General features: G+C 39.3%; 1 protein-coding gene across 4 annotated transcripts; it reads right to left on the bottom strand.

The window, feature by feature from the left end:
• Window positions 1–1079: 1079 nt before the first annotated feature.
• LOC145053275 (lysine-specific demethylase JMJ27-like) lies at window positions 1080–14752 on the bottom strand. Of its 4 annotated transcripts, XM_079001289.1 has the most exons (13): window positions 13307–14752; window positions 13076–13197; window positions 12695–12791; window positions 12449–12590; window positions 12091–12154; window positions 11009–11723; window positions 10139–10468; window positions 9195–10019; window positions 9027–9099; window positions 8857–8942; window positions 2315–2434; window positions 1675–1739; window positions 1080–1339 (listed from the first exon to the last, which is right to left on the bottom strand). In XM_079001289.1, the coding sequence occupies exons 1-13, from the start codon at window positions 14504–14506 to the stop codon at window positions 1309–1311; spliced, it is 3870 nt and encodes a 1289-aa protein (XP_078857415.1). In that variant the 5' UTR covers window positions 14507–14752; the 3' UTR covers window positions 1080–1308. The 4 variants fall into 4 exon arrangements, 2 of the variants coding, with proteins under 2 accessions (XP_078857415.1, XP_078857416.1); XR_013684420.1 differs by lacking the exons at window positions 1080–1339; window positions 1675–1739 and adding an exon at window positions 8609–8792; XR_013684419.1 differs by lacking the exons at window positions 1080–1339; window positions 1675–1739 and adding an exon at window positions 5737–5957 and having other exon boundaries at window positions 2347–2434.
• Window positions 14753–27592: the final 12840 nt, after the last annotated feature.

Genomic DNA, 27592 nt, shown 5'->3' with positions numbered 1-27592 from the left:
GATTTCATCACCAAGTTACCTCGAACGGCAAAGGGATTCGATGCGATATGGGTTATAGTGGACCGTCTAACCAAGAGCTCCCACTTTCTAGCCATTTAAGAGAGCTCGTCGAACGAGAAATTGGCCAATTTATATGTGCGAGAGATTGTTGTTCGGCATGGTATTCTAGTCTCCATTGTATCGGATCGAGATGTTTGGCTCACATCTCGTTTTTGGCAGAAGTTCCACGAGGAACTGGGTATGAAGTTGCATCTTAGCACCACTTATCATCAGCAGACGGATCGTCAGAGCGAGTGGACCATTCAGACACTCCAATATATGTTGCAAGCATGTGTGCATGTGTGTTAAGGACTTAATCTCCAACATGGGGAACACTTAGGCTTTAGGTGCATGGGTTCTTAAAGTGTTAAGGACTTATGGTCCAAGACAGAGCTTTATTAAGTGAGGCTTTCAATTTTCTCTTAGGTTAGACTTGCAAAACCATAAGTGTAATTTAAGATCCTTTCTCTTGGGTTAGACCAACATTGTCGCATCACTAAAGAAGAGTATGATTTAAGATCCTGTCAAAAAAGCCAAAATAGGATAATTTGTAACATTAACAAAATTGTCAATGGTAAGGTTTTTCATAATTTGATAAGACAGAAAAATATCATTTAAAAACAAATTTATTTTGAGAAAACGGTAAAAAAGAATGACCAATGTGAGTGATCTAAAGCATAACACCAATATCAACCATAATAGATTAGATTGATTAATTCTTTTAACTTCCATAAAACTAACTCAAAGTACTTAGAATCGAACATGAGGACATCACATTAAGAACATAATGTCACAATTTAACCAATTGAAATTTCATAAAACCCTTAATTTCACATCAAGGTAACCCCCATTCTTTTTACAGTTTAAGCAATTGAAATTTCATAAAACTAACATACATACATACATACATACAAGCTGATTAAGTCAAGTGCCCATTGAGTCCATAAATTCACATAAATAGCTTAACTATTAAACCATTTTTGAAACACAAGATCAACATGTACAAAGTAACATAAATCAAAAGACACAACACAAACTCAAAAACACAAAACCTGCATTTCCCATAACTTGTGCTCAAGGACAAGCCAAAAAACAAACTGTTACATGATCGGTTAATAAGTGACAAGTACAGTTTGAAAGAGTTTCTTGGAAGTATGCTTGGGCTCAGAGCTCAGTTTAAGACTAGACAAAATCTATCAAATTCAATTAATACAATATACTACAGAAAGTGGAACCTCAACAATCCTCTCCCTTGTGGGTTGCATCCGCCTATTCCTTAGATTTAGTTTCAATTCCCTTTCTGAAACAAGTTTCCCTGTTAGTTAAACTCATACATCCAAATCTAATCATCTAATGTTATATTTGCTTCCAGATATTAAGAATCTCATTGTGTGGTAGTTTTTTAAAATTTTGGTTGATATCCATGATATATGTTTGTAAAGCAAATGAAAATTATTAGTGTAATATGTAAAAAGACCAAGTTATTTTATTATTAAAACATTGAAGATGTGTTTTCTGATGTGATAAATTTTAGTGTGTGGTTGGAGTGCATAAACTTGATGCTAAAATTACACTGTTTTTGTATATTTTTTAATGCTAGGATTGAAAATGGTTGAAGAAATGGTTTTCACTTACTTGGTATCAAAATTTTCCAAGTCCTTCACAGCTGCCTCCACTGCATAAAGTGCCATTTTCTTCACCTGTGAATCAACCAATTGCACCATTTTAAATTTAGAACAGATCAGTCGAAATTATTAAATAAATAAATAAATAAACAATACTATGAAAATAATAAATTATCACATTGTTTAGAAACTAGAGTTATATACAAAAAATAGGCACATACTTTCATTCATTTGTTTATTATAAGTTTATAGCATCCTGCTTTTGTTTCTACCTATTATAGTAATGTCATCCAAAGTCAAAACAATTTTCACTGCTATAATTGGGTAGATCTTTCTATTACAGAAATGTACTTTGAAACTTTTTCAAAATAAGGCATTATAAATTGAGCAATCTACCCCAGTTATAACATTGTACTCTCAAATATAGCAGCAAAAATGTCTTGTATTTGAATGGCAGGGTTACAACTGGATAGATAGTAGGATGCTATAATCTACAGACTTCTGTGAATCAGACGATTTTTAAGCCATATAACCTGTTACCTTTTTTGCCAAGTATTTTCCTAAATTACCAATTTGACCTGTTATCAGTAACATATGAACCCAAATTTATGGTGAATACATAGAGTATGCCACCAGAAGAGATTGTTTACCTCTAACTTATCTTCTTTGGCCCTATGATTTTGGGGAAGAACACGGAAATCCTCTGTCAGTTGAATGCATTCACCAACGTTTTCAGGAGAAACAAAGTCTAGTGCAACTTTTATACATGACTGCACAAAAAGAAAAAATATTTATTCACTTATGATAACACATAAATTTAGAAGCAACTTGAAAGGTATTCGAAATCATATTTTAGATATTTGATTAGATTCGAGTCATGCTTGCAAGTTTAGTCAAAGTTAAATTTTTACCATTTGTTTTAAAGCTAGTGGGGTAGTTCGTAAAGCTCGTGAATATAATCGAGTTGAGTCAAAGTTATATTTTTACTATTTGTCCTATTCACATTTTATATATTGGATTAGATTCGAGTCATGCTTGCAAGCTTAATCGTATTCCCATTGAAATATAATGCAATGGCATTTTTAAATATGGAATTGAGCCAGGCTCAAAGTGTTGATTGTTGATCACTTCAACGAGCTCGAGCTTGAAAATTCAAGCTCGGTTGAGCTCAAGTCAGGTTTAAAGCTTTGAGTTTTTTTATTCAAAACAAGCTCAAAGCTAGCACTCAGGGTTCATTCAGGAGTTGAATGATGGACACTAAGAGGCTATTTCTTTTTTCTTGTTTTAAGTCCAATATGGTCAAAGTAGCTTAATGGATAATATATTATGTCGACTTAGGAAAGGAAAAAGGTTGTACTGCATTTGGCATGCATTGGACTCTATTAATCATGATCATTCATTAATGAATACTAATTTATGTTTGACTTAGGACCGCACCGGACCGGTAGCTATTTTATTTATGTAATAGGTGTGGTTTTCGGTTCTTTGATTTGCTATATTTTCCAACATGTAGTTTATAGTTTATAGTTTAATATGAGATCTTTTCCAACATGTAGTTTATAGTTTGTACTTCAATTTAGGCTACAACAATATAACTTCATCATTTTTGTTTCCATATTGAACGAGTTATAGTTCGAAGTCGGAGTATCAAAGCTGAAAGTTTTTTAGTTTTCCAGCTTTTATGTTTAATTTGTAAAACTATTAAAAATTACATAACTCATTTGTTTTAAGTCTGATTCACATGAGATCTTTTCCAAAATGTAGTTTATAATTTCTAATTCAATTTAGGCTAAGAATTTCATCATTTTTGGTTTCATATTGAATGAATTACAGTCCCCTGATATCATGGTATCAAAGCAGGCAGTTTTTCAAATTTTCAGCTTTTACGTGCAATCTGTGAAACTTTTAAAAATTACATAACTCATTCATTTGATGTCGGACTGACATATGATTTTTTCCAACATGTAGTTTATAGTTTATATTTCAATTTATGCTATAACTTCATCATTTTTGGCTCCATAATGATCGACTTACAGCCCCCCAAAGTTAGGATATTAGAGTTGAAAGAACTTCGCTACTGCTTCAACAACTTGCACCATACGCAACGAATGTTGTACCGGTCAAACATGTCCAAGAACCATAAAACCAGTTTATGTCGCTAGGTTTGGTCCACGGTCCAAGGAATTCTCTAAAACCAGTCATGTGTTGGAACTGAATCTGGTCTGATCCTAATGCCCACCCCTAATGGAAACTAACAATGTCTCTTTTTCTTCTTTTTAGTGTGGTGTGAGGAAAGTAGTTGAATGGGTAATCATGTTTGTTGGTTTAGGACATGAAATAGGTTGTACTACCTTTCAAATGCATCGGACGAAGACTTATGTCGATTGATATCATTTATGAGCTTAATGATGAACATTAAAGGGTTGTTTCTTTTTGTTCTTTCAAGTCTATTATAGACAAAGCACCTGAATGGATAACCATGTTCGTTGACATAGAACAGAAAGAAACCAGATTGTAGTGCCTTTGGCATGCATCAGACTAATTTATTTTAATTGAGATCATTTTGGAGTTTAAGAATGAACATTAAGGGGTTGCTTTTTTTTTCTTCTTTTAAATCCAATATGGACAAGTTTAATAAATAATAATGTTTGTTAACTTAAGACAAAAACAGGTTGTACTGCATTTGGCATGCATTTGACCGAGACATGTATCTTGTGATCATTCATGAACTTAATAATAGACACTAAGACGATGTTTCCTTTTTTCCTTTTGAGTTCGGTGTGGACAACATAGAATAGATAATCATGTCTGGTGGCGTAGGACAAGAAATAGGACATGAAACAGGTTGTACTGCATTTCAGATGCACCGCATTGTTATGTCAATTGATATCATTCATGAGCTTAATGATGAACACTAATAGGTTTTCTTTGTTCTTTCAAGTCTAGTATTTAGACCGGATAACCATGTCTGTTGACATAGGACTAGAAATAGGTTTTAGTGCCTTCGGTATGAAATAGGTTATGGTGCCTTTGGCATGCAGTAGGCTGATGTATGTAAATTAAGTAGGCTGATGTATGTAAATTAAGATCATTAAGGAGTTTAATGATGGACACTAAGGGGCTACTGCTTTTTTCTTCCTTTAAGCCCAATATGGACAAAATAGTTGAATGGATAACAATGTATGTTGACTTAAGACAGTCTATCAAGTAAAGGCATTTTTTGTGTTCAATAATGGTCACTAAACTTTTTTGTACACCTAGGATCGCCGAACAAAAGAAACATTGTGCTCTTTTATACCGTGTGCCCCATATAATGGACATCGATCTCAATATGTTTTGTTCAAGATTTGTAGCAAGTTGTCATCGAGCCCTCAAGTTATCACACCAAGGATGATATCTTTGCAATGATCATATCCCTTGCTGAAAAAACTTCTGAAGATAATGATTTCAACCTAATGATTTTTGAATTGAGCAAGAGTAACATCTCTATGATCAGCTTTTGTAGCAAATCTTGCCACATGATTATGTTACCACGAAGATAAACATGATATGACAATAGGCCATTGTAGACTAATCCATGCTTAGTCTCTTTAAAGGGAGCTTAGTGGTTGAGGTGCAGAATTTCACCCAAAATATTGCTAGTGCTTTGTGATTTACCCCTTTGAGGTTCAACCCACGCCCAAATATTGCTAGTGCTTTGTGATTTACCCCCTTGAGGTTCGGCGTAGGCCGTCCTGAAGGTGTGGTTTACCATGAAGGTGTGGTTTACCATTTTTTTCATGTGTATTCCACATAGGCATTCGACAACAAGAGTAAGACTTATGGCCAATGACTCATGTGGATGATTGAAGAAATTGACGCCTTAGTTTATTCACCAAGAAAGTAATATTAGGCATAATCGGTGTGAGGTAATCCAACCCTACTTTTGCAAAGAGTCATGTTATCAAAGGGGTTTTCATGACGTGAAGCTTATTGCTTGGATTCATTTGGAGTAGGACATGCATTTGCATTTAGCATGTCAATGGTTTACTTTTTTTTTTAAACAACAAATCTAATCTGCTTTCGAGTTCACCTATGTCCTATGTTGTGGAACGGACTTGAACCCTTTGACCTCAAGAAGGGAGGGAAACACCTGATGCATTTGAGCTACATTTAAGCTAGAAGCCCTTTGTTAAATGAATTCCATCTTGCCTCTAGTTGTCTCAAAACCAAGAAAGCTAGCAACTAGCCTTTTGAGTAGAAATTGGACACTCGGTTTAGAAATGTTGTCTCATATTTGTTTAGATTTATTGCCTGCAACCAAAATGTCATCCACATAAACTAAGACAAAAAATATAAAGCATAACCATGAAACATGAAACAAGTTGTTCAAAATCCAAAGTGACAAATGAGGGTCACAATTTGTCAAACCAGGCACAAGGGACTTGCTTAGTCCAAAAATTGCATGATTGTGTTTACCAATTGCAATCAATGTTGTAAAAATCTCAATTAGTCCCCGATTAATCTCTGATTAGTCCCTAAGCGGTACTCAGCCATCCTTGCCTAGACAATTAGTGAAGTTGTAGAAGTCGATGAACTTTGAACACCTTGAAGAAGTTTTATCTTGATCAAAACTATTTGAGGAATAAGTAGTACTTTATTAGTCATATTAGCATTATGATATTAATCACATTTAAACTTATTTTGTTGTGATATTAGTCATATTTATTTATTCTAAAATTTAACCGGTTTACAATTTAGGGTCCCAGACTAATCACCAACTAATCCATAAATAAAAGTCGACCAATCTCTAGTCACTAGTAGGCCAACTTAGTACCGCCAAGCGACTTTTACAACAATGATCACAAATAGGTGCTCAACAACGATATGGCTGTCATTACGATCAACAATGAACAATCTGAGTTGTATTTGATGTGAAAACAAATTGTTAGCCATTGTGTTGATGTGACTCACGATGAAAAGAACCCGAGTGTGATTTATGTTTTCATTAAGCGCTTGGTACACTATTTTGACAGCAATAGTCAAATAAACATAAGCGGTTAGGGACTTGAGAAAGGAGGAAATGTAAGTTTTAGTTTGAGTAAAATACACCGATAGTCCTTGCGGTTTTGGGTAATTTGCGCGTTTGGTCCCCAACTCCTTTTTTTAACACAGATGGTCCTTAAGATATAATTTTGTTGGGTGTTTGGTCTTTGCCATACATAAAAAGACTATTTTACCCCAACTATTTCTTTGTTAATTAATTTGTTATTTATTTCTTAAACAATAAAATTACTAATAGTTAACTAAAGTTCAACCACTCCTGATTCATATATAAACCCTTTAGTTCATTTTTGGAAGTCGGGAATACATGATCTCTGAAACCATATACAACACTAGAGCTTAATTCTTGACCGGAGATACAACATAGACAAGGTTGATTTGTAACTAAAAGGAACTTATCTCGGGTCATCCCCAAAATCTGAAACCAAATCAGCGAACAAGCATTGACAGTCGGTTTGTAAATACCCATATCAACAAACAACCTATAATCATCCGATTCTTGCAAATTAAACATCGATTTTTGTTAACTGGTGAAATAGAGAGAGGCGGATAACACCGACAATATAGAGAAAGGTCGGCAGACGATTGCTTGACGATGGAGGCTGTCGGACAATCGCTTGACAATGGAGGCTGGCGGACAATGCTTGACGTTGACGATGGGGCAGGCGGCGGCGACCACATGAGTCACAAACTTGCAGGGGTATTTAGGTCACAAATTGGTTATTTTGGGATTCTATCGATGATGAAGTGAGAGATGGAGATATGGTAAGGAGGAGATTGATGTCGACGGTGAGGAGGGTGAGGGAGGCAGAGTAGGCGGTGAGAAGATGTAGATGGAGGAGGGTTACAGATTAGAACGTGAAAGCTAAAGAGAGGAAAGTAAGGAAAATAAGTTTAGGAGTAAATTACACGAATGGTCCCTATGGTTTGGGGTAATTTGCACGCTTGGTCTCTAACTTATTTTTTTAACTCGAAAGGTCCTTATTGTTTCTTTTTGTTACGTGTTTGGTCCATGTCTTACATAAAAAGACTATTTTTCCTTTGATTTTTTAATTTATTTAAATAAACACACCCTCAACTCCACCCCCCTCACCTTACCCTACCCCACCATTTTTCTCTATTTAAATAATAGTCTTTTTAGATAAGACAGGGACCAAGCGTGTAACAAAAACAAACAGTAGGACCAAGCGTGTAATAAAAAGAAACAGTAGGGACCTTCTAAGTTAAAAAAATAAGTTAGGGACCAAGCACGCAAATTACCCCAAACCATAGGGACCATTCGTGTAATTTACTCTAGGTTTTGGGTGGTGGGACCACATGGATTATTTTAATAAATATCTTTTTTAAATAATAAAAAAAATCTGAATATTAAATTATAGGGGTAAAACTGTCTTTCTATGTTATTAGGGACCAAATACGCAACAAAATAAAGTTTAAGGGACCGTCTGAGTTAAAAATAAGAGTTAAGGACCAAACTCGTAAATTATCCCAAACCACAATGACCATCCATGTAATTTACTCTTTTAGTTTTAAGATGCCTAACTTGGATCTAGTAAGCATTGGGATGAGTGGAGGTAGTAGACTTGCATGGGCATGGTTGTGATATTGGAGGCATTTGCAGTAGTGATTATATGTTCGCAAGGTTGTGAGGCAAACATGGTGAATGTGGTTATAAGTATTACATGATAAAAAAAAACAGCATAGGCCCCAATTAGGCAGTGCCTAGGCGCTAAGAGGACTGTCACTGGGTAGGACTAAAGCTAATCAGCCAAATAAATCAAGATCCATCATTAATCAGTCCAAATCGGTCAGAAACAAGTCTAGGCGGAAAAACTCGATCCAAGACGGTCTGACTCAGTCAAACAGTAAAAAGTCAAAAAGGTCAAATTTAAGATGTGAACCAGGGTATGAAGATCAGCAAAGGCATGAGGATTGAGATGCTCCAATATCATCATTGCAAGACATGAAGTTAACCCCTACGTAGTCATTCATAATCATGCCCTAACAAGGCCAATAGTATTGCCATGTCATCATTCTCTGAATCACTATATAACGACATGCCAATTCCTTTCATTCCAACACTCCCTATTAATTTCAGATGAAGCAACTTAATAAAAAGAATCTAAAAAGTAGTAGTTAAGTGACTAACCTTCAAATTTCTAACTTGATGGGCACAACCAGCAGGTATAAATACAGCATCTCCAAGCTTCTGGACAAAAGTCCATGCTTCAATTCCTGATGACAACCAAAAAGATAATCACATTTCAGAAATTTTATAACAGTGAAATCCGATACAGGGCCTTGCAGATGTACACTAACCAAACTCTTCTTTAAGCTTCCTTTTATGCTCCATGGTCAAGTAAAATGTTTGGTCATGAATTGGGTGGATAACCTGGACCAAAAAGATACAATACAACAGTTTGAGAAATTACTATTTAGGAATGTAATGCTACACATGAATGGATTTCAACTAAAAGTAAGGACTACCTGCTCCAATGGTCGACAAAAGATATGTCTAAACTCTTTAAAGTGTTTTTTGAGATATTTCTCCAGTTTAGGCGAATCTTCCCTCCGAAATATGTCCCACAAAGCACCTCCATCTCCCAAATCAAATCCATCCACACAACTACCTGAAATATCATCCTGGTTATCAACTTCTTCACCATCAGAAGATATCATTTTTTTCTCTCCCTTCCTTTTAGGTCCTTTAATTCCATTTTGTCCCACAACTCTTTTCTTGGAATCCTTTCTCTTACTCTTAACTTCTTCACTAGCTTCTGTTTCCTCGTTATTGGTAACCGATGCTTTCACTTGTTTCCTGCAATTCCTTGTACTTCTTCTATTTCCATTTTGTCCCTCAACTTTTTTCGTGGAATCCTTTCTCTTCCTCTTATCTTTTTCATCAGTTTTAGACTTAGGTCCTTCACATCTATCCTCCTTCAGTGCACTTTCATCTGCTTGATCACTAGTACTTGTCACAAGACAAGAATCTGTTTCATCCCCACTTTTTCGCTTGCGTCTACTGTAAACACAGGCGTAAACACGGGCGCTTGTTTCTCCCATATTGACATCACTCGTGTTTTTTTCAACTTTAGATTCAATGATTTTTTTAAATGGGCGCCCTCGTTTTTTCAGGCCAACAACTACCTCAGCAGTGGCATCTTTCATGTCATCAACATCTTGATGTTTCTTCCCTACCAGTCTAAAAAGTTCCCTCTCATCCTGAGCTTTGTGATGCTGTTTCAATTGATTTATCTTTTCATGATTTTCAGGTTCGGGGGTCACAGTTGCAGTATGAGTCAACACATTCACCTGCATGTCACCACAAAATATATTTAGTGAGGATAGATGCAGCAGAGTTTTCTTAGAGATGTCTAAAAACCCAAATTTAATTACAAACCTCAAACCCTAACAAGATAGAAAAAGCATACCGCATCAGACATGTCACAATGAAGTTTAGTTACAGAATCTCCACGTCCCAATTCTTGATGAACGCCATAAGCTATGTAGGTTTTAGGACCCATGTCTGGCTTACAAGATTTTTCAGGCAACTTGACTGCAAGATTAAGGTATCCATCACGTGGATGTGTGTACTCTTTAAAGGGTAAACAAGTGATGAATTCAACACCATGACGTGGCAACCGTTCTTCAAATAAACTTGATGGAGGCCAATCTTTCAACTTTAGGATCTCAGGCCACCCTTCTTTGTCATATCTACCACCCAAATACCCAGTAAAAAATTTATGAACATTGATATCAAACTGCATGCCATAAGAAAGGATGATTAGGCATGTAAATACCCCAAAATAGCATTAACTAAACGAAAAAAATCTAACATAGATTCTAGAAAAATATGTTGAAAAAAAATATTCTCCCAAGCTTGTATGAACTGTATCCATCCAACAGTTACCACAGAACATATATTATATATAAGGCAATGTCAGTAAAATAAAGGATTAACTGACAAATAATAGCATTGTACTTCCATTCGTTACTATTATACATTGTTCTTGGATAAATCTACCCAATCATAGCAATTTTATCCAAATACAGTGCAAGTTTTCACTGCTACGGGTAGACTTTTCAAAGTATCATATACTAATACAAAAAAGTACTTGAAAGTACAATGCCATAAATGGGTAGATTTTTCACACTACATGACTACAATGCCTTAATGAGATAAAAGTTGAAAGTACAACGATGTAATAGAAAGCAATGAAAATAGGATGATATAATACACAAATAGATGAAAGTATGTAGCTACTTCTTGCATTTAGCCCAAAAGGAAATACTTAACATACCTCACACCAATCTAAACAATTGAGAGCAGACACATCCAAGAGCTTATCATGTTTGGTATTTGTCATCTGGCGAAAAGCACGCCACATAACCATGGGTTCCCAGCTCAACCCAAGTGTAGTTTCTAGAACATTGCTGACTATTACTGGCTCCCCTTTTGACCAATGCCACTGAAAATGCTTCAAATCTCCATGTTGAATGTCTATTGCACGTGGACAATACAAGTAATTGTCTCTAGAATTTTCACGGGAAGCAGCTTTTCGTAACTGCTGATCACCAGCATCTGAAGAACATGTGCACCATTTCTCAGGCATATCCCTCATGTCTTCCTCAAGTTTGTGTGTCTTTAAGAGCTTTTGTGCTTTCTCCAACAACTTTGAAACACTGTCACGTGGCTTTATGTGAACCAACTCTAAAATACCACGATCACAACCACCCATACGTTTTGGAGGACAAGGAATTCTGCCATCATCCAGAGACTTCCAGTTATGAGTTTGCTTTTTCTTTTGTGGAGGATCTTTAACAGCCTTTTTAGCTTTAAGAGGGTTCCCCCCATGTAAGTAATCAGGACCTGGATCATTAAAATCAGTCATAACTTCTTCCTTGTTTCCCATAGGTTTTCCATCTCGCAATTCCCAGCAACATTCAAGACAAAGGTCATATTGACAAGAAGGGCAGCTTCTATGCAGATCAAATATTGATGTTTTACAAAAGTCACTGCATACATTAACTCACAATCAAAATAGGAAATCATTAAAAAACAAACGCTAAATGCAAGGAATATCTGTGTGCTTTCACTTGTTTGTTTATCGTAAAATCTTCCTCTCAGTTCTTTCTATTACAGCATTCTCGTTCCAATATTTTTCTCATTGAAACAATGTACTTTGAAAAGGCTGCTAAATCAAAGCAGTGAAAAGTGCTTTGTACTTGGATGCCATTGCCATAATTGAGTAGTTTTTCAGAGTAAAATGTTGTAAGATAAACAAATGAAAGTAGGATGCTATAATCAAGAAAAAAAATGAAAGAACATAAATATTGTGAAACAAGATCCTCATATACTTGTACAATCGCTGATATGACATACCAGTACATGCGCTCATTCGGGCTGCACTTTGCCTTCTTCAACTTTACCTTTGATAAAATAGATCCTGCCCAAGAAATAAAAACTTAGGGAAACCTACATAAAGTATGACTGATTGCTGATTATCTATTTAAACCACCCTTTTAGTGAACAAACTCACATTATCATCATTACAACTCATCATCAAGCCAAAGGTAAGTTTAAATGATGAACAATGAGAATTCAGGTTAAAGACACACTCATCATCAATAGTCAAGAATCATATATACATGGCAATACTCACATTTAGATTAGCTACAGTGTAAACTTGGAGTTATATTTGAAAAAACAGCAAGAACACAGAGATGAACAACTGAAATACCTTGAATTTTAGATTCTAATTCTTTCTCCTTTATGTGCTCCTTGTTGAGACGCTTCAAGAATGGAAGAAGCACATGTAGGATATAAACAGAATACCGGATTTTCTGATCATCATCAGGTTTAAAATCAATCTTTTGTTTGACCTAAAAAACCACCAACACATTCAGTATTAAGTTTCTTGTTTACATAAGAGTAAAAACAAAAAAAAATAAGTTCCATAACAAAAGATAAAGATGCAGGAACCAACTTTAGGATGCACATCACGCAAACAACCTTTACAGTTGCAATTGTCTAAGCAAACAGGGCAACACTCAGCAAACATCTCCTCTGTCATGTTAGGATACCTAAAAGAGTAAAAGACAGAGTAAAGTAGTAAACAATCAGGCATCAAGTCAGTGGGTTATAGAAGCATGCTACAAATTTAACCAACACAATCACAAAGGTCAATGATGGCTACTCTCTGATGTCAATGCACCATTTCCCAAGAAAGTTAAAAAGCAATGACAGAAGTGTGAAGGGCTAAAATGATGTAACAAGTCTATTCAACTGCACCTTGAAAAGCAATCACTCAATTTGATTACTCGGTTAGAAAGAGGGAAGAAAAAGTTTTGATCTTTCATAATCATACCATCTTGTCATGCAAGGGACACAGTAACGCTTTGTAGTGCATTTCTGGCACCTAACAACTCGTCCACTGTCGTTTCTTTGACACTGATGACACATGTTTGAAGGTACATAAACTAGATTTCCCTGCCAACAAATGGAAGAAGATAAAGAGATGACGTTTATTGTTTAATCAAGGAGATGTATTTAAATTTAAATAGAGAAAGAGGGAAACCAGGAACACAGAATGTGTTACATTTTCATCTGGAACCTTGTGCCTTGCAGCACACCTTGGCCTTGATTCCTCCTTCTTGATTGGGCTGGAAGCTTTCTTGCTTCTCTTTTCTTTCTTTGGAACTGACTGCAGATGTTTCTTCTTCCTTCCATCCTCAGCATAACTAATATCGGCATTCCTGGTACTTCTTGTGGGCCTCTCACTCTCTTTTTTGACATATTTACTGTTTATTACTTCATTGGTGATGTTTCCCTCTCGATCAGGAGTAGCAATAGAAGTTTTAGCATCAACCATATCTTCTTCTGTTTCTTCTGGGGACTTGTTATCATCGTCACTTGACTTCACAACACCAATTGTCATCTTCCTTACTTCTTTTGTAGAAACACAAAGCTTTTTCTGGCGTGATTTATTCTTCTTCTCTGGAGATTTAGTAGCAGTAACAATGTTCCCATTCTTCGCTTTCCGACCTCTTTTCCTGAATTTCTTCTTCTGAACACCCTTCTTCCCGTCTGCTTCAGATTTAGAACCCCCATTGTGTTCTATACCTCCATCACCATCTTCTTTATCTTGTTCCTCTTCACCCATCTTTTGTTTCTTTGGAACTGATCGCTGGTGTGTCTTCTTCCGTACATCCTCTTCAAAATCATAATAATAGTCAAAAATTGCATAATTAATAACCTCATTCCTAGTACTTCTTTTTGGCCTTCCACTCTCTTTTTGGTCATCTTTGTTGTTCACTACTTGGTTGATAACATTTCCCTCTCGATCAGGAATAGCAAGATCAGTTTCAGCATCAACCATACCTTCTTCTGAGGACTTGTTATCATCATCACTTAACTTCACAACACCAACCGCCATCTTCTCTTCTTTTTTAGTAACAACCTGCTTCAGGCGACCACGTGATTTGTTCTTTTTCTCTTGAGATTTAGTAGCAGTATCACTGATCCCGTTCCCTTTCCGAATTCTTTTCCTACCTCTATTCTTCTGAACATTCACCTTCCCCTCTGCTTCAGATTCAGAAATCCCACTTTGTTCTTCACCTCCATCACCATTGATAGTTTTAAATCGTTCTTTCAGAATATGAGGAGAAGGCAAAGACGAAGGTACACCGTCAGCATCAACACCAACTCGACATCGTTCCTGGTCATTAACAGCCACCTCGACATTCATCACCATGTGATTGATTTCATTATTCCTGTTCTCTGTAATTGTTGTCGCCATCAATAAAAACTAATTCTTGAGACTCAAGAAAATAAAAAGCACTTTATACAGGAAGAAGAAAAACTGTGGGTGGAAGTGGAATTAGGGTTTGAATACAATGGCCGTTTCCAAAAAAAAAAAAAAAATACAATGGGGATTGCTGTAGATTCAAACGAGGGATTCCCGCGCCCAGAACTCCAATTCGCGGGTCTCGCAAACACGGGAAGTGCTCACTAGAATCGAGGGAACCCTTACCGTTAACGTTATCAAATCAAAACTAAAAAAATGGAAATTTTCTTCCATTTGGTTGTAAATAGTACAAAAGAGGATAAATTCAAATTTGAGATTGTATTTTTTTTTTTTAATTTTGACATTGTGTTATTGATTTTTTACTAAATGTAATCATATAACGCGTTACTTTCAGGTCAACCGGTTTGAATTTTGTTGAGTCAACAATTTATTTATGCGGTATCCACCTAATATCTTATATGGCAGTTGAGCATTTATAAATGATACCCAACGGCCTCAACCCTTTACAACCCTAGATCAATCTTCACTTTTTCATCTTAGTTCTTCTTCACGAGGATTGTACAATGGTGTCTTCGTCTCAATCAGATGAATCAACAAGTGGGCTAGTGGGGTAAACAAGTCAAACAATGGTCCCTCTGGGACGTGCTATTGTGGAGTAATTGCCCCCTTGAAGATATCAATGAGTGAGAAGAATCCTGGATGAAAATACTTTGGGTGCAGATACTGGCCCGATGAAGTTGAAGACTATGGCTACTTTGAATGGTATGATGGTGAAGTAAGTCCATGGAACAAGGAACTTCTGTTTGAAGTTATGGCAAATAAGAAAAAAAAAACCATTGGACGGGGAAAAGGGAACCCTCATCATGGTGAAATAAGTTTGATGAATCTTGTTAAGGTTATGATTGGTTTGCTTGTTATTTTAATAGTCTTGGTAGGGATTTTGATGTGGATGGTGTACAAGGGGTAAGTAGGAAGAAGTTGTGGTAGGTCTTTAAGTATTAATTAATGTGGATTAAGGTCCAATGTTGACCAATTTTGTGTGTATGTATTGATGTACTACCTTGAAGTTTGTATGTTCCAATGTTGATCGATTTTGATGTATGTAGTGAAGTGTATATGTTTATGATATTGAATTGGAAGTGTGATGTTATATGATGCTAGTGGACCAAACTACCATTTACTTATGTAACAAACCAATGACCTAAATACCCTTACCTTATGAAACAATTGGGATTATAAAAGATAAAAATGATGACCATAAACGCTATACCAACAATACACATATTTTGACCAAAATGCTATGAAAAATAACAAAAAAATTACCAAGTGAATTGGAAGTATGATGTTATATGACGCTAGTTGACCAAACTACTATTTACTTATGTAACAAACCAGTGAACAAAAAAGAAAGGACCAAAATACCCTTACATTATGAAACAAATTTGATTATAAAAGATAAAAAACAGTGACCATAAACACTACACCAACATTACATAAATTCTTATAATCAAAATCCACACATTTTGTGTGACATCCCGCTTATTAAATAAATAAATGGATAAAATTAATAATGAATAGTAGCCCTAAATATGTAATAAGATAACATTGTTAGTCATAAGGAGCTAAATGACATAATTTCTGGAAATTTTGGATCTTTATTGTAATATTTGGACTTGAATTGTAATAAATTATGGGAAGCAAGGGCTAAAGAGTAAAATGGGGATTTAGATGGTAATGATCAGAGAAGGAGGGGTTGAATACGTCATAATTGAGATTTTTGGGGTTAAAATGTAATTTTCAGATTAGTTTGTAAAGAATTTTGAATTTTGAGGGTTGTTTAGTAAATCATGGATTTAATTTTAAAATGATTTCAGAAGTTAGGGTGTGTTTGGTAAATTATGGACTTATTATGAAAGGATTTTTCAAGGTAAGGGGTTAAATGGTAAATATTGGAGTTATGTTGAAAAGTTTTAGTGGAGGAGGGGCCAAACTTGTAAAAAATGGGTTGATGTTTGAAAGGATCACGGGTTTAGACTCGGACCCCCTTCCCTTCCCGCTTCAAGATACATCACCGAATACCTTCAACCCTAAACCTAATTCATCATCTCTTTAGCCGCCATGTGTGACTTTCAGCCGCCACCACCCTCTTCACTCATTTTCCGGTCAGCCATGGCCGCCAAACGACTTTCATTCCTAGCTGACGACGTAGCCACCGATGTGATCCGTTAAACGTTCACCGCCGCGTCACTCTAGTTGCCGACGAGGATCACGAGCATGCGTCTCTCTCACTGTTGTTGTTGTTATACTCAGTGGGTTTCACACCACCTTCTCCCTTCTCCGTTTCTCTTCTGATGTCGCATTGCCGCTGCCGTCCAGGAGACTATTCCATCGCCTTTCCTTCCGACTGTCATGCGTCACCGCGAGGGTGGATGTGATTGGGTATGTTTCTTGTGCACAACTCGTGTCCGTGAAGTGTGTGTGTGGGTGTGTTGTTGACCAGAAAGCTATGCGGACCACCATGGCAACCAACTATGGTAGTTGCCACTAAGGTGCTTATTTTGTCGCCGCCAACTACCGTGAGAGGTGGTTGTGTGTGTGATATGTTTGTATGTGTGATTTACTGTGTGTTTAAGTGTGGGTTTGATGGAGTTATGTGGAATGTTCATGTTTGGCCGGATTATTCAAGGAAACAACCCGTCACCACCACCGTGAGGTGGTGGCTGCCACTTCACGCCGCCATTTTGCCACCACTAACTGCCGCCTTGGGTGGCTGTGTGAGATTGTTATCTAGAATGCTCAGACATATTTAGTCTAAAATTATAACCACCACCACGAGGTGGTGGCCGCCGTCGTGAGCCACCGTTGACCACCACTACCCGAGGTAGTAGTGGGTGGTGTCAGGCCTAATAAAACCCCAATTGACCTAATGAAGCTCTAATTGATCTAAAAGTCTAATCGTTTGACTAATTGGCATGTGCTTGGGTTATAAATCCTAATTAGGATTTAAAAAACCCTAGTTTTGGAGATGTTAGTTTTGGATTGTCGGGACTCGCGTTTGGATCAGTGGATTGAAGTTATGACTTATGTCGATCCCATTGTATGTTTAGCCTAGTGGATTGATAGACTTAATGGATTAAGTCCTTAATGAGTTAAGTAAAAACACTTAACCCTAATCGTCATTTTATGTGAAAACCCTAATTTTGTTTGGGCCTCGAGTTGGGCATTTCTGTTGGGCTTTAGTGATTGGGCTATTGATGGGTCATCCAAGAACAAGTATATGGACTGGAATATTAGGCACACACACGCCATTGATATTCTGCTATGACGTTTTACTCTGATTTATGATAACTTGATACATTGGTTTTATTCATGTGTTTGGATATTATGGAAAATACTATTTTATTTATTATTAAATGGAAATTTTTTGGATCATATTTTTGGATGTTTCAAGTTGGTATCAGAGCCTTGTTTTGAGGAATTCGAGCACACTCTCGGGTGTGTCTGAACTCAAACTAAAGACTTAGTAGAAAATTTTAAAAGAAAACATTTTTATAAAAAGAATTTATAAATGAGAAAAAGGCGTGGTGCATGCAATTAGCCGAGCTCAAGTAAGTTATCCTAAAATACTCATACATGCTTATATATGATATGAATTGTGAATTGTGAATCGCATGCTAGATTATGGCTAAGGATCTAGGAGAGATGCCTTTGTATGCCTATTGTATGAGCTTATGGATTTGCATGCTAGTACTAATCAGTCAGTGATAGGATGGCCTTATTAGGTTATGCTCGACTCTGTTTACTTTATGCTCGAATGCTACTTGTTTTGTACTTTTAGGAGTTCTTGCTAATCTCGGCTAGTTAGTAAACGAATATGCTAAGTTACATATTATGAAAACTAAATAATTTCAGAAGGTTAGGTTTAGCTCTATTGCGCAACTCCTGTTTGAGTCCAATCGTTGTAAGGAGAGACCTATCATTCGAAGAATTATCTAATATTTGTGATATGTAATTGTATTGTGAGCTAGTTACAGAAGGTTAGCATAAGTTCATTCTACATGTGATGGCGGATAGTGGTGTGGAGTCTTCCCTAGGGAAACCTAGGATAAGATTTAGTGCTGAGAGCCCTATCTGCGAGGGATCTGTTGGTTATAGAGTAACTTGGCTGAGTGGAGGCACTTCTTAAGGAAAGTACGGATATACGTGGAAGGTAGTATGGTCCCGCACTACTGGAAGCATAGGATTCGTACTCGATTCACGGATGGTTGTAATGAAGCCTGGGAGTTTGTGTAGTTATGATTTCCCCGATATGCGCATTAATGCTTATTCTTATAGTTTTATGGTTTATTCTCAGTATGGTGGTATTGCGAGGCAGTCCAGTGGGCAGTTTCGATGTCGGGGAGGGTTCAGGCTCAGGTTTTGGAGCCAGGCAGCTTGATGACCAGACGAAGGAGTTCATCTCGTTTGATATTACGCGCAACATCCTTGATCAGACTCCTGTGATATTTAGCTCGATCAAGAAGGGTATATTGGAGATTCTTGACGAGAGATTGAGCACCTTTTGCGTTGAGATTGTAACCTTGATTGGGACATGCTCTCTGACTTTTAAGGAGTTTTGGGCATGTGGAGCGTCAGACTATCATGGGGCTAGGGACACCGTTGCGAGCAACAAGTGGTTGGTAGATGTTGCCAACGCCTTTCGTATTAGTCGTTGTCCCGATAGGGATAAGATCAGACTAGCTTCATGCCTCCTGAAAGACAATGCCCGTGATTGGTGAGAGGAAGTAGGGCATGTTGTAGGAGGTGATGTTATTGATTTGATGTATTGGAGTGATTTCTCGACTAGGTTCCGAGTCAAGTTTGTGTCGGTGATCGAGGTGCAGTAGCTGGCACGAGAGTTTCAAGATCTATGTCAGACTACTGATACGGTGACTAAGATCATTGTTATGTTCAGGGAGAGGGCGCTTATGGTTCAACAATATTTAGCGGACAAGGAAATGAAGAAGGCCCAGTACCACGAGATGTTGAGGAGCGATATTTGGGAGTTTGTTATCTGATCCAGCTGTAAGACGCTGAAAGACATGATAGTGAGGGCTAGGGAGAGGGAGATTGACTTGGAGATGGATAGAAAGAGGAGGCCAAATTCTGCTACAAGTGTTGAGGGTTTGGGCATGAGGCCCAAGGTATCTGATTGTAGACCGAGAGACCATCATGAACGTAACCGCTATGGTAAGAGCGGCAAGTCGCACGAGGGGATGTGCAGAGGGGTGGGTTCTGGCTGCTTCAAGTGCGTCCAGACTGGTCACATCAGTAGACATTATACTGCTACCACCCCCATCACTCTAGTATCTGACCCGATTTGCTTTCAGTGCAATCAGAGGGGCCACAATAAGGCCCATTGTCAGAGTTTGGTTGTGGCAGGACCGGTGTCAGCACCCACTCCTGCGAAATTGAGGATTACTGATGGACATAAGGGTCAGGCAGTTGCACCAGCGACGAAGAACAGGGTGTTCCAGCTGACGACAGAGGAGGCACGAGCAGCACCTAACATGGTGACGAGTATGTATCTTCTCCTTATCTTTTTATTTATATTGAATTGATGCTTATCTTTATGTGTTTTATTTTAGGATCGTTCCTCGTGAACAATATATTTGCCTTGGTATTATTTGATTCAAGGGCTACCCGATCTTTTGTATCTCTTGCGCTTAGTAAGAGATTTGATGGAGCTCCAGGGGAGCTAGATCGACCTCTTGATGTGGATATTGTTGATGATAGATATATTCGGGTTATGAGGGTTCATCAAGGGTGTACCCTTCAGTTATTCAGCGAGCAGTATCCAGTGTATATGGTTCCCACTCCTTTGCGTGGGAACAATGTTATTGTGGGCATGGATTGGTTGAGCCCTAATGGGGTAGTGATCGATTGCGAGCAACAATTGGTTCGGGTTTGGATCCCGAGGAGGGGAGAGTTGGTGATTCTGAAGGGTTTGGAGCATCCTGACAACCTTAAGGTGCACATACAACCCTAAATGCTTTGGATCTATGTTTTCTCTAATTATACATGCAAAATGATTTTCCAAATCATTACCCTATCTAGCATAGAATCATGAGTACTTGTATAACCAAAATCTAGTTAGAAGACATACATTTTCTTGTAGCTTGATTCCTTGGACCTTTAAGAACCTAGCACCCCAAATGTGATGGCTCGAATGCTTCACACGACACAACCAAAAATGGAGGACTTGAGAGGGAATACTTGCACCTAAAAATCGGCTATAGCTCTTCCAAGAACACTAGGATGCCAATTTTAGGAGCTCATGGGTTTCTTATATAGTGTGTCAAAACTAGGGTTACACCATGTAAACCTTAATGTGCATGACCTTCCATATTCCTTAGGCTCTATAGGTTTAAACCTCCATGGATCATCCATGGTTGTCACACGGGTTTAGCCCAACCTAAGGAATCATGGATCATTGGCCCACACCATAAGAATGAATGATTTACCAAATCAACCCCTTATATTTAATTAGTCTCTTTTGATCACGAAATTAATTCCAAATTAATAATTAATCAATACTAATTCAATAATATGATTTCATATTAATATATTAGAACTTATAATATATTAATAAATCATAAATATCCTCTTCTCAAAAGTCCATCCTTACAAATTGTTTCAGTGCCATGCAACCCAAATGGAATATAGTTATGGACTTAGACACATTGTCCAACAGATTCAACATGAGAGACTGCAACTTAGGCCAGTTATGTGTTCTGTGGCGAGGGCCAAACGTTACCTTCATCAGGGTTGTGCGAGTTTTGTCGCCTATGTCATGGATAACCGGGATAAGGGTAAGGTGGCCGTGTAAGATGTGCCGATTGTACGTGAGTATCCGGATGTATTCTCGGATGATTTGCATGGGGTACCTACGAAGAGGCAGATGGAGTTCATGATCAATTTGACTCCAAGTGCGACTCCGATAGCCAAAGCACCGTATCAGTTGGATCCTCCCGAGATGCAGGAGTTGTCTACACAGTTGTAGGAGCTGTTAGACAAGGGATTCATTAGATTGAGCTATTCGCCTTGGGGAGCCCCGATCCTATTTGTGAAGAAGAAGGATGGATCCCAACGGATGTGTATCGACTACCAGGAGTTGAATAAGGTAACAGTGAAGAACTGTTATCCCTCCCAAGGATTGATGATCTTTTCGACCATCTTCATGATGCATATTGGTTCTCCAAGATTAATTTGCGATCGAGTTATCATCATATGCGATTCCGGGATGGGGATGTACAGAATACAACTTTACAGACTCGCTATGGCCATTTATGAGTTTGGGGTGATGCCATTTGGGCTCACTAATGCTCCTGACGCATTCATGGATCTCATGAACCGCGTGTGCAGACCGATGTTGGATCGGTCTATGATAGTCTTCATTGATGATATCTTAGTCTATTCCAAGACGCATGAGCAGCATGTGGAGCACTTGAGGGAGGTGCTTGAGACATTAAGGAGGGAGAGTTTTTTGCAAAGTTCTCCAAGTGCGAGTTTTGGTTGCGCGAGGTGTAGTTCCTGGCACACCTTGTCAATCAGAAGGGTATTATGGTCGATCCGGCTAAGGTCGAGGATGTGATGCAGTGGGAGGTTTCGAGGTCTCCATCTGAGATTCGAAGTTTTCTTGGTTTGGTTGGTTATTATCGGAGATTCATCCAGGATTTCTCCAAGATTGTTGTTCTGTTGACCCGGCTAACCAATAAGTCGGTGACATTTCGTTGGGGGATTTAGTAGCAGGCAGCTTTCGAGACTCTTAGACAGCGGTTGTGTGAGGCGCCGATTCAGACCTTGCCAGAGCGTGTCAATGATTTTCTGGTCAATTGTGACGCATCGATCTCGGGTTTTGGTGCAGTTTTGATGCAACGAGGTCGTGTGATTGCTTACGCTTCGAGGCAGCTGAAGCCTCATGAGGCGAATTATCCGAAGCATAAATTAGAGTTGGGGGCTGTGGTTTTTGCCCTCAAGATTTTGTGGCATTACCTCTATGGAGTTCGTTGTACTATTTACACGGACCACAAGAGCCTGAGGTATTTGATGGATCAGTCGAACCTAAATATGAGGAAATGTTGTTGGTTGGATGTGGTGAACGATTATGATTGTGAGATCATGTACAAACTGGGGAAGTCCAATGTGGTGGTCGATGCTCTCAGCCGCAAGGCGGTCGCGGCTCCAATTCGTGATATATGTTTGAGGATGATAGTGATTACTCCGTTGTTGGAACAGATTCAGGAGGCGCAAATTGAGGCTATGAAGGAAGAGTGCTAAAAGTGTGAGTGGATAGTAGGGCAGGTGGATTCCTTCGATTATAATAGTCGGGGATTGTTGACTTTGCATCGGAGGATATGGGTTCCTTATTAGGGAGGGGTGCGCCAGGTTCTGATGTAGAGGCTTACAAGTCAAGATTCTCCATTAATCTCAGGGCGACGAATATGTATAGGGATCTTCGCCATGATTACTGGTAGCCCTGCATGAGGTGGGATATAGCATGGTTTGTTGAGCAGTGCTTGACTTGCAGGAATGTCAGGGCCGAGCATCAGTGACCTCACAGAAAGATGCAATAGTTGGAGATTCCCGTATGGAAATGGGAAGACATCATGATGGATTTTATCATGATGCTTCCCAGGACAGTGCGCAGAGTGGATTCTATTCGGGTCATCATAGATCGATTGACAAAGAGCGCGCACTTCATTCCAATCCAGGAGAGTATTCCTGTAGAGAAACTAGCTGAGATTTATGTTCGTGAGGAAGTGACACGTCATGGAGTGTTGGTGTTGGTGGTCTCCGACCGGGATGTTCTATTTATTTCCAGGTTTTGGCAGCGGTTTCATGATGAGATGGGCAATCGTCTCCATTTCAGTACAACTTTTCATCCACAAACTGATTGGCAGAGTGAGCGAACGATTCAGACTCTTGAGGATATGTTGTGTGCGTGTTAGATTTTCATCCACACAGAAATGTATAATGGTTGCATCTTGCCATGAGGCCTCTGGTGCTCTACCTTGACCTTCCTGCAGGTCAGGCATATCTCCACGTACCAAGCTACGTCTCGTTTCATGCAGGGCCACCAGTAATCGGGTCGGAGATCTCTGTACATCTTCGTCGCCCCTGGATAGATGGAGAATCGAGACTTGTGGGCCTCATCCATCAACACCTGACGTACTCCGCCCCGGTACGGTACCCAGACCCTCCTATGCAGGGTCAACAATCCTCGACTATCGTAATCAAACGAAGCTACTCGGCCCAAAATCCTTTCGCACTTCTGGCGCTCCTCATTTGGGCACTCAACCTACGCCTCCCTAATTTGCTCCAACAGTGGAGTCATCATTGTCATCCTTAAACAGATATCTCAGATCGGGGTTGCTACCGCCTTGCAGCTCAGGGCGTCGGCCACTATGTTGGCCTTATGCGGGTGGTAAAGGATCTCGCGGTCGTAATCCTTAACCACGTCCAACCACCGACGCTGCCTCATGTTCAAATTTAGCTGATCCATGAGGTACCTCAAACTATTGTGATCCGTGTACATAGTACACCAGACCCCATAGAGGTAATGCCGTCAAATCTTGAGGGCAAACACCACCGCCCCCATCTCTAAATCATGCGTCGGGTAGTTAACATCGTGAGGCTTCAATTGTCGTGAGGCATAAGCTATCACATTCCCGCATTGCATCAACACTGCTCATATATTTGTGATCAAAGTGTCACAATAGACTACGGAGTCATGTACTCCCTCTGGCAGGGTGAGAATCGTTGCTTCGCACAGTCGCTGTCTGAGCGTCTTGAAGTTTGTCTGTTGCTCAGGACCCCAGCGAAACACCACCAACTTATTGGTAATACCCTGCCAAGCCTGGATAAATTTTCGGTAATACCATGCCAAGCCTAGGAAGCTCTGAATCTCGGATGGAGACCTCGGGACCTCCCACTGCATCACGACCTCTATCTTGGTCGGATCAACTAATATAACATTATGGTTGACGAGGTTTCCTAGAAACTGCACCTCGCGCAACCAAAACTCGCACTTGGAGAAGTTTGCGCAAAGTCTCTCCCTCCTCAAGGTCTCTAGCACCTCCCTCAGGTGTTCCTCGTGCTACTCCTTAGTTTTGGAATAAACCAATATGTCATCAATCAATTGTTGGGTTTTAAGCATTCTAACACTCCTATGGTGTACATGCAACCCTATAAACCTTGGATCTATGTTTTCTCTATTATAAATGCAAATAAGAACTTTCCAAGGCTTAAATCCTAACTAGCATATTATGAAGCTCTTATACTACAAAGTACTAGTTAGATGACATACCTTTTGATGTAGCTTGATGTCTTCAAGCTTTAAGAGCTTAGCCCTAATAGTGTGGAAGCCTCAAGTGGAATCACAAATCACCAAAACACCTTGGAAGACTTTAGAGAATATGGATACTTGGCTCTCTCTAGTGAAATCGACTAGCCCTTCTTAGTGTACCTACACTAGTGCCAATTTCACCAACCAATGACATCTTTATATAGTATGGAGACTAGGGTTAAACCCATGACCTTTCATTTCATATGATCCATGGGTTAAACACTCCATGGACTATCCATGAAAGCTTAGCCCAACCTAAATGAACTTGGCCCATTCCACACACACACACACACACACACATATATATATATATATATATATATATATATATATATATATATATATATATATATATATATATAAGAGTCCATATTTAATTAGTTCATTTTGATCACTTAATTAATTATAAATTAATTCTTGATCAATACTAATTAAATAATATGATTATATATTAATATATTAGAACTTATAATACATTAATATAAATCATAAATATACTATTCTCAAAAGACTATCCATATAAATTGTGTCGGTGAAGTGCAACCCAAATGGACCATGCCGGGTCGGGTCAAGTACATATCAAATATAGTTATGGACTTAGACATTAATCCAACATGAATATTACAGACCAATCCAACATCGGTCTGCACACGCGGTTCATGAGGTCTATGAACGCGGCTAGAGCATCGGTGAGCCCAAACGACATCACCACAAACTCATAATGACCATAGCAGGTCCTAAAAGCGGTCTTTTGCACATCATCATCTCTGGCCCGCATCTGGTGATATCCGGACCATAGATCAATCTTGTTAAACCAAGATGCTTCCTGCAACTGGTCAAATGAATCATATATCCTCGGGAATGGGTAACGGTTCTTCACCGTTACCTTATACAACTCCCGATAATCTATGCACATACGGTGCGACCCGTCCTTCTTCTTCACAAACTGGATCGGTCCCCCCATGATGAACAACTCGGCTTGATAAAAGCTTTGTTTAGCAGCTCTTGTAGCTACGTAGACAACTCCTACATCTCGGGACGAGCCAACCGATATGGTGCCTTGGCTATCGGAGCTGCACCCGGGACCAGGTCAATTTGAAACTTAACCTGTCTCTCCGGAGGTATCCTAGACAAATCCTTCAGGAATACATCCGGGTACTCTCGTACCACCAGGACATCATCAACTATCGCCTTACCCTTAACCCGGGTACCCATAACGTAGGCAACGTATCCCGTGCAACCTTGATGAAAGCAGCGTCTCGCTCTCACTGCTGAATAAAGAATTGGTCCACGTTGTGACCTCTCGCCCTGAATCACTAAGTCTCCCCCACTAAGAGTGCGAACTCTAACTAACTGTAGCTCACAATCTATCACTGCCCCATTGGGGCTCAGCCAATCCATGTCTACTATAACCTTATTCCCTCGCAGAGGAATAGAAACCAAATCCACTGAGAATTGCTCATCAAATAACTACAGTGTACATCCTCTGTGAACTCTCGCGACCCTGATGGTCCTATCATCAGCTATCTCGACGTCGAGTGGGCAATCCAGCTCCCCTGGAGCTCTACTGAATCGTTTGTTGAGTGCAAGTGACACAAATGATCGGGTAGCCCCCGAATCAAACAATACCATAGCTGAAGTGTTGTTCACTAAGAACGACCCTATAAAAAACACATGAACATGAGAGACAAACAATATCAAATAAAAAAACACATGAACATGAGAGACAAACAATATCAAATACAGAGATAAGAGGAAAATACATACCCATCACCATGTCAGGAGCTACTCGTGCCTCCTCTGCAGTAAGCTGAAAATCTCTGCTCCGCGTCGTAGGCACATCAGCCCCGCCCTAACGTCTATCTGTAATCCTTAAAGTGGCAGGAGAAGGTGCTACCACCTTCCCTGTTGTTGCTAAGCTCAGTCACTGGTACCGCATGTGTCGCCTCTGATTGCACTGAAAGCAAATCAGGCCTGGTGCTGGTGTGGTGGTGGTAGTAGCAATGCAATCTCGGCTCATGTGACCAGTTCGGTCGCACTTGTAGCAACCCGAACTCCCTGCCTTGCACGTCCCCTTGTGCATCTTGCCGCATTTTCCACAACGAACGTGGCTCTGCTGGCTCCGAGATCTGTGATCTGATACCTTGGTGGCTTCTTGGCCGAACCTCCTGACTGAACTCTCTCTGGCTTCCTCTTCCTCTGTATCTCTAAATCCAAATCTCTCTCTCTCTAGCCCTGTCAATCATGTCCTCCAACGTCTTGCAGCTTGAGTGGCTCACAAACTGCCTAATGTCACTCCTCAGCATCTCATGGTAACTGGCCTTCTTCATTTCCTCTCCTGCCACGTATTGTGGAACAAGAAGGGCCCTCACCCTAAACTTGGCGGTAATCTCCGCCATAGTCTCTGTCATCTGCTGGAGGTCCTGAAACTCCCTAGCAAGCTGCTGCACCTCAATAACAGGTGTGAACTCGGCCCTGAACATGGTCGTGAAATCACTCCAAGTCATCGCATCCAATACAGTGTCATCTCTAATGGCTCCCCCGACCTCCTCCCACCAGTCTTGGGCCCTGTCCTTCAGAAGACAGGACGCCAGCCTGACCTTGTCCCCTCGAGACACCTGCTGGTGCGGAATGCGTTGGCGACATCTGCCAACCATCTGGTACTAGCAATGGGGTCTCAAGCCCCATGG

This window comes from Lactuca serriola, chromosome 5, assembly GCF_051521515.1.
Source record: "Lactuca serriola cultivar US96UC23 chromosome 5, Lser_US96UC23_V15, whole genome shotgun sequence".
Taxonomy (NCBI): Eukaryota; Viridiplantae; Streptophyta; class Magnoliopsida; order Asterales; family Asteraceae; genus Lactuca; species Lactuca serriola.
The sequence above is the reverse complement of the archived record's forward strand: the minus strand, read 5'-3'. Positions and strand labels throughout refer to the sequence as shown.

Bases quoted from the DNA above. Each gene is read 5' to 3' on its own strand.
- LOC145053275 (XM_079001289.1), bottom strand. From the start codon at position 14,506: ATGGCGACAACAATTACAGAGAACAGGAATAATGAAATCAATCACATG. The intron at 12,155-12,448 runs GTATTTCAGTTG...TTTCTTGGGCAG, and splicing joins ATTAGAATCTAAAATTCAAG to GATCTATTTTATCAAAGGTA. The intron at 10,020-10,138 runs GTATGCTTTTTC...GGTGACATGCAG, and splicing joins ATTGTGACATGTCTGATGCG to GTGAATGTGTTGACTCATAC.